This window comes from Notolepis coatsorum, assembly GCF_963971535.1.
Source record: "Notolepis coatsorum genome assembly, chromosome: 6".
Taxonomy (NCBI): Eukaryota; Metazoa; Chordata; class Actinopteri; order Aulopiformes; family Paralepididae; genus Notolepis; species Notolepis coatsorum.
In genome coordinates, this window is record NC_140170.1 from 12,855,424 (window position 1) to 12,864,328 (window position 8,905).

General features: G+C 44.2%; 1 protein-coding gene across 1 annotated transcript in view; it reads right to left on the reverse strand.

Annotated features, from left to right (window-relative positions):
• The window catches only part of LOC311231081 (protein kinase C delta type-like), a 150,478-nt gene that overhangs the window by 59,017 nt on the left and 82,556 nt on the right, over positions 1-8,905 (reverse strand). Inside the window, exon 8 of the mRNA XM_084317565.1 lies at positions 2,211-2,311. Coding sequence (XP_084173691.1) covers positions 2,211-2,311 — 101 coding nt within the window. The remainder of the gene's footprint in view (positions 1-2,210; positions 2,312-8,905) is intronic.

Here is an 8,905-nt window from a genome sequence, read left to right on the forward strand (position 1 = left end):
CATGTGGGTCAGTCAGGGGTCACACCGCTACACAACTACATGTGGGTCAGTCAGGGGTCACACCGCTACACAACTACATGTGGGTCAGTCAGGGGTCACACCGCTACACAACTACATGTGGGTCAGTCAGGGGTCACACCGCTACACAACTACATGTGGGTCAGTCAGGTAGGCAGACATTACGTTCAGACGGTAGGCGCCGACGGTATGTTGCGAATCTGCCTGTCTGTTTACAAACTGTCAGTAGCTGGCTAACTAGCTAACTTAACGTTAACTAGCTCCCGTTAAAACGAACGGGTTGGTATGGCCATTGCGTTATTTATACTTGACATTAGCTATTGATGGGTGGAATATTCTGATTCTAGCTCACTAGATCAGTCACATTAAACGTTCTTTGTCTATAGCTTGCTAGATATGTAGCTAACGTTAGCTAGGCTAACGTCGGAAGCTGTAGCTAACGTTACTGTCCAGTGGCCATGCAAACCACTCGTCGAAGGGCTAACGTTAGCTCACGTTAATTACCCCCCGTGTATAGAGCATTATTTTCAGATAAATAACAGCACACCACATCATGTATGATCCATTACAGCTAACGTTTTGACGGGAGATAGTTAACGTTAGCTAGTTAGCAAGCTAGCTAGTAGTACCGGTGAATCATGTTGCTCATTGATTTCGGTCGAGTAACATTAGTGAGATTGGCCTACGTTCCGTTACTTATTCATAATCATGAGAAGGATAGGAGTCTGAGGCGGGGATGTCGAAAGACGACGATAAACATTTATTTTATTTATTTATTTATTTATTTATTTATTTATTTATTTATTTATTTATTTATTTATTTATTTATTTATTTATTTATTTATTTATTTATTTATTTATTTATTTATTTATGTATTTATTTATTTATTTATTTATTTATATCATGCTTTAAGTACTGTAGTTTTAATGTAGTTGGTGTTTTTTTTATATAGTGGTGAGTAACTATGTATTGTGACTGTATGTTTGTCTTTTAACCACTGCACAAATGAAGTTCCGAAAGGAAAATAAAGTAATTTGAAGTTTGAAGTTTGAAGTACATAGGCCTATTCATAAATGAAAGTTTATTTGGAAGTATTTTTTATTCTGTACTTAGTTTGAAAGTGGTCAGACAATTCCCTCTGTGTGTAATACAGTCTATACACACATTCATAAATCATCATCATCATCATCATCAAACCTTTATTTGAATAGGCAGGTTAATTAAGAACAAGTTCTTATTTTCAATAACGGCCTATTTGGGGGTAAAAAGGCCCCTAGGGGAAAGGGGATGGGGATAAAATCAAATAAATAAAAATAAAACACAAAGGAACATTATTAAAAAGGCAGGACATACATACAGAGCAACAACTGAACTGAACAACAACTGGCGGACAACAGAACAATAGTGGCAGCATGGTGTTAGCACATGGAGAAACATCTACAGTACATGAGTGCTCTAGGGAGTTTGTTAAAGTTTCCTTAAACAATCGAATTGAAATAAACATTTCCATATTTAAGGTTTTTTGTAGTGTGTTCCAGCTATCAGCTGCTGCGTACTGAAAGGAGGAACGGCCTTGTGAGGAGTTGGCATGGGGGGCGTTTACCAGGATATGTGTGGCTGACCGGGTGTGGTAATTTGGGAGTGGACGAGGGTGGACTAGGCGAGTAAAGTAAGGGGGATTACGGCCTAGAAGTGTTTAATATACAAAGGCCAGCCAGTGGATGTTGCGTCTAATCTCCAGGGAGGGCCAGTTTACTAGGGAGTATAGCTCGCAGTGGTGGGTCCTGTAGGGGGCATTGGTAGCGAAGCGAATGGCGGAGTGATATAGGATATCTAAGCGCTCTAGATCACCTTTACAGGCCAAGCGGTAGATTACATCGCTAAAATCAAATAGCGGCAGGACAGTCATCTGGACCAGGGTGAGTTTAGCAGATCTAGTGAAGGAGGAACTTTTACAGAACACTTACAGAAAAGCTGATTTGTGCACTGTAATAAAAGAAGTTTTGTTCAATGGGAATTTTTATTTGTATTTTACCGAATACCGTGATATACCGTGAACCGGGGTATTTTTGCCTAACCGCTACACAACTACATGTGGGTCAGGTGGGGTCACGCACGCACACACACACACACACGCACACGCACACACACACACACACACACACACACACACACACACACAGTAACTTACCTGGCTGACTTGTGTGAGTGCTTCCGCTAGTAGTTTCTGGTTGATTCCACAGAGGTTAGCTACTTTATCCTGACACTTGTGGTGGACATTCATGGCACAGTCTACAACAGAAGAGGAAAACACAGTTTAACACTCTCTCACACACCCCATCACTAACCAACACACACCAACACTAACCAACACACACCAACACTAACCAACACACACCAACACTAACCAACACACACCAACACTAACCAACACACACCATCACTAACCAACACACACCAACACTAACCAACACACACCATCACTAACCAACACACACCAACACTAACCAACACACACCAACACTAACCAACACACACCAACACACACCAACACTAACCAACACACACCAACACTAACCAACACACACCAACACTAACCAACACACACCAACACACACCAACACTAACCAACACACACCAACACTAACCAACACACACCAACACTAACCAACACACACCAACACTAACCAACACACACCAACACTAACCAACACACACCAACACTAACCAACACACCCCATCACTAACCAACACACACCATCACTAACCAACACACACCAACACTAACCAACACACCCCATCACTAACCAACACACACCAACACTAACCAACACACACCAACACTAACCAACACACACCATCACTAACCAACACACACCATCACTAACCAACACACACCAACACACACCAACACTAACCAACACACACCATCACTAACCAACACACACCATCACTAACCAACACACACCAACACTAACCAACACACACCAACACTAACCAACACACACCAACATTTTATTTTTCTCTTGTCCATTTATTTTGTTTGCTTTCTAATTTAAAATACATTTTGAAACAGTCTGTACACAGTAGGCTATGTGTGCTAGCAGAGCTAGTCTCCAGTCACGAGTCACAGTGCACATGTGCGGTGGTTTGTCCACCAAAAAAGCGCCAAAAGATCGAAAATAAACTAACAGAGCCAGAACTGTTCAACTCCTCTGGAGCCACAGCCAGCAGAGAAGCCGGTTTACTTTAGCTTTTAAACCAGCTGCAGCCTGAGAACTGGAGTGTGAGGGGATGTAACACTAAAGATGGCGGCAACGACAAAGAATTGCTGCAAAATAAACATACATCTGTTGTTAATTTTTTTTTTTTTTAATACTTATAACAATTCGATAATTATCGATATCGAGAAATAAAATAAAATTATCATATCGTTATCGCGATATAATTTTTTTCCATATCGCCCAGCCCTAACACCAACACTAACCAACACACACCAACACTAACCAACACTAACCAACACACACCATCACTAACCAACACACACCAACACTAACCATCACTAACCAACACACACCAACACTAACCAACACACACCAACACTAACCAACACACACCAACACTAACCAACACACACCAACACTAACCATCACTAACCAACACACACCAACACTAACCAACACACACCAACACTAACCATCACTAACCAACACTAACCAACACACACCATCACTAACCATCACTAACCAACACACACCAACACTAACCATCACTAACCAACACACACCAACACTAACCAACACACACCAACACTAACCATCACTAACCAACACTAACCAACACACACCAACACTAACCATCACTAACCAACACACACCAACACTAACCAACACACACCAACACTAACCAACACACCCCATCATGCACACCATCACTAACCAACACACACCAACACACACCATCACTAACCAACACACACCAACACTAACCAACACACACCAACACTAACCAACACACACCATCACTAACCAACACACACCAACACTAACCAACACACACCAACACTAACCAACACACACCAACACTAACCAACACACACCAACACTAACCATCACTAACCAACACACACCAACACTAACCATCACTAACCAACACACACCATCACTAACCAACACACACCATCACTAACCAACACACACCAACACTAACCAACACACACCAACACTAACCATCACTAACCAACACACACCAACACTAACCATCACTAACCAACACACACCAACACTAACCAACACACACCAACACTAACCATCACTAACCAACACACACCAACACTAACCATCACTAACCAACACACACCAACACTAACCAACACACACCAACACTAACCAACACACACCATCACTAACCATCACTAACCAACACACACCATCACTAACCAACACACCCCATCACTAACCAGCACACACCAACACTAACCAACACACACCAACACTAACCAACACACACCATCACTAACCAACACACCCCATCACTAACCAACACACACCAACACTAACCAACACACACCATCACTAACCAACACACACCAACACTAACCAACACACACCAACACTAACCAACACACACCAACACTAACCAACACACACCAACACTAACCAACACTAACCAACACTAACCAACACACACCATCACTAACCAACACACACCAACACTAACCAACACACACTAGGGATGCCCCGATCGATCGGCCACCGATCGTTATCGGCCGATAATCAGTATAAATATGCGATCGGGGAATTCCGATAATTAGTCATATTCGCCGATCGCGGAAACTGATCAAGTGGATATCTCACTCGCTTGTCTCAGACGCACAGGACCTGCAAACTGCTCCTCCTCCCTAGCCCCGCCCGTACCCGTGTAGTTTGTAAACACAGAGGAGGCGGACCTCCTCTGCTGAGTCTAGATAGTGCATTCGACCTGAGCTAACGTTAGCTACCTAGCTATCGTTACTGTTTAAACAAAATTACCCAGTCAACTATTCACTTTTAGTAGGCATTGTCTAACGGTATTTAGCCGGCTAGCTACTGATAGCTCCGGATATCAACAAATGCCCCAGAAGTCTAGTGGTCCATGTTGATATCTCCGTTAGCTTGCGTTAGCTGACGTTAGTTCACCGTTCAAAACGAAATGTCCGATTGAACTAAATAGTTGTCTTAACGTCATCTAGCCGGCTAGCAGTAGCTCCTGATATCAATGTCTTATATCAATGTCTTATAACATCTAGTCGGCCAGCTACCGATAGCTCCTGACATCAACAAACGCTCCACAAAGTCTAGTAGAGACGTGTATGCTACCTGTTAGCTCACGTTAGCGCAAGTTAGTTCACCGTTCAAAACGAAATGTCCCATTGAACTAAATAATTCACTGAGGCGTTGTATTAACGTTATATATCCGGCTAGCAGTAGCTACAGATAGCTCCTGATATCAATGTCTTATAACACTGATTCGATGCGTATTCGAGCTGAGGGCTTGCTGAGCACAGTTAAGTAACGTTATGCCAATAGGGTCCAGGTGCAGCGCCGGAGAATCCTGGCCGTAGCTCTGCTCGAGGCTACTCGAGTATAGGTCCAGGTGCAGCTCCGGAGAATCCTGGCCGTAGCTGGAGGCTACTAGAGTACACACAGACAGTGGAGCTTGTTGCGTGGTGGCGATGTCTCGCAGATAATACAAGTACAAGTCTAATTATATAATATATATATTTTATTAAAAAAAATAAAAAAAATAAAAAAAATTTATATAAAATAATTTTTAATTTCTTTTTAATCAAAAACGATCGGTATCGGATCGGTATCGGCCGATATGGCTCACGACGATCGGTGATCGGTATCGGTGGCAAAAAACGTGATCGGGGCATCCCTAACACACACCATCACTAACCAACACACACCAACACTAACCAACACACACCATCACTAACCAACACACACCAACACTAACCAACACACACCATCACTAACCAACACACACCAACACTAACCAACACACACCAACACTAACCAACACACACCAACACTAACCAACACACACCAACACTAACCAACACACACCAACACTAACCAACACTAACCATCACTAACCAACACACACCAACACTAACCAACACACACCAACACTAACCAACACACACCAACACTAACCAACACACACCATCACTAACCATCACTAACCAACACTAACCAACACACACCAACACTAACCAACACACACCATCACTAACCATCACTAACCAACACTAACCAACACACACCAACACTAACCAACACACACCATCACTAACCAACACACACCAACACTAACCAACACACACCATCACTAACCAACACACCCCATCACTAACCAACACACACCATCACTAACCAACACACACCATCACTAACCAACACACACCAACACTAACCATCACTAACCAACACACCCCATCATGCACACAAACACACACCAACACTAACCAACACACACACCAACACTAACCAACACTAACCAACACACCCCATCATGCACACAAACACACACCAACACTAACCAACACACACCAACACACACCAACACTAACCAACACACACCAACACACACCAACACTAACCAACACTAACCAACACACACCAACACTAACCAACACACACCAACACACACCAACACTAACCAACACACACCAACACACACCAACACTAACCAACACACACCATCACTAACCAACACACACCAACACTAACCAACACACACCAACACTAACCAACACACACCAACACTAACCAACACACACCAACACACACCATCACTAACCAACACACACCAACACTAACCAACACACACCAACACTAACCAACACACACCAACACACACCATCACTAACCAACACTAACCAACACTAACCAACACACACCATCACTAACCAACACTAACCAACACTAACCAACACACACCATCACTAACCAACACACACCAACACTAACCAACACACACCATCATGCACACCATCACTAACCAACACACACCAACACTAACCAACACACCCCATCATGCACACCATCACTAACCAACACACACCATCACTAACCAACACACACCAACACTAACCAACACACCCCATCATGCACACCATCACTAACCAACACACACCAACACTAACCAACACACCCCATCATGCACACCATCACTAACCAACACATTGGACTATTGCAATGCACTCCTCATCGGGATCCCTAGTAAAAACATTCAAAAACTGCAAACCATCCAGAATGTCGCTGCTAGGATCCTGATGAGGGTGCGCAAATATGACCACATCACTAAGATCACTTCACTGGCTCCCCGTGGAACACAGGATTGAGTACAAGGTCTCCCTCCTCACTCACCAGTGCGTACACGGTGGTGCCCCTGCCTACCTCAAGGAACTCCTCACCCCCCAGTCCTCCTCACGCTCCCTCCGCTCCGGCACAGCCTACCTCCTCAAAGCCCCCAGGACTAAGCTGCACACCATGGGCGATCGCGCCTTCTGCTCTGCCGCACCCAGACTGTGGAATGCTATCCCCATCCACCTGAGAGCACCACAATCCGCAGAGGCTTTTAAAAGGGGCCTACATTTTTTTTTTTATTCTTTTACTTAAATTTTTACTTCTATTCATTTTATTATTATTTTATTTTATTCTACTTTTATGTTCCGTTTTATTCATTTTAATTGTTTTATTCATTTAACTTTTTATCTTTATCTCCTGTAGCACTTTGAGATTCTCGCAAATATAAAGTGCGGTACAAATTTAATCTATTATTATTATTATTATTATTATTATGATTGGCTGTGATTGGTTGTCTGAAAATGCGCTCAGCTCATCACTCTGAAAAGTTCAGAAAGTTTCAACTTTAAACGCTGGGTGCTGCCGCACAAATAAACTGAAAGGCGCTGAAAAAAGAAGCTGACCGCAGCGCATTTCCTATAGGCAGCAGCATGCGGCCGCATACGCTCTGTCCTCATTGGGAACAATTGAAAAAAGACGATTGCGCCCAGAAATATGCGGTAAATGGACGCGGGCCCTAAGAGACTAAGGGACTAAGAGACTAAGAGACTAAGAGACTAAGAGACTAAGAGACTAAGGGACTAAGAGACTAAGAGACTAAGGGACTAAGAGACTAAGGGACTAAGAGACTAAGGGACTAAGGGATTAAGATACTAAGAGACTAAGGGACTAAGATACTAAGGGACTAAGGGACTAAGAGACTAAGGGACTAAGGGACTAAGAGCAGCTTACCTTCACACTTGAGGCCTTGCTTGACCACGCCCCACAGCAGCCTACCTTCACACTTGAGGCCTTGCTTGACCACGCCCCACAGCAGCCTACCTTCACACTTGAGGCCTTGCTTGACCACGCCCCACAGCAGCCTACCTTCACACTTGAGGCCTTGCTTGACCACGCCCCACAGCAGCCTACCTTCACACTTGAGGCCTTGCTTGACCACGCCCCACAGCAGCCTACCTTCACACTTGAGGCCTTGCTTGACCACGCCCCACAGCAGCCTACCTTCACACTTGAGGCCTTGCTTGACCATGCCCCACAGCAGCCTACCTTCACACTTGAGGCCTTGCTTGACCACGCCCCACAGCAGGCTACCTTCACACTTGAGGCCTTGCTTGACCACGCCCCACAGCAGCTTACCTTCACACTTGAGGCCTTGCTTGACCATGCCCCACAGCAGGCTACCTTCACACTTGAGGCCTTGTTTGACCACGCCCCACAGCAGGCTACCTTCACACTTGAGGCCTTGCTTGACCACGCCCCACAGCAGCCTACCTTCACACTTGAGGCCTTGCTTGACCACGCCCCACAGCAG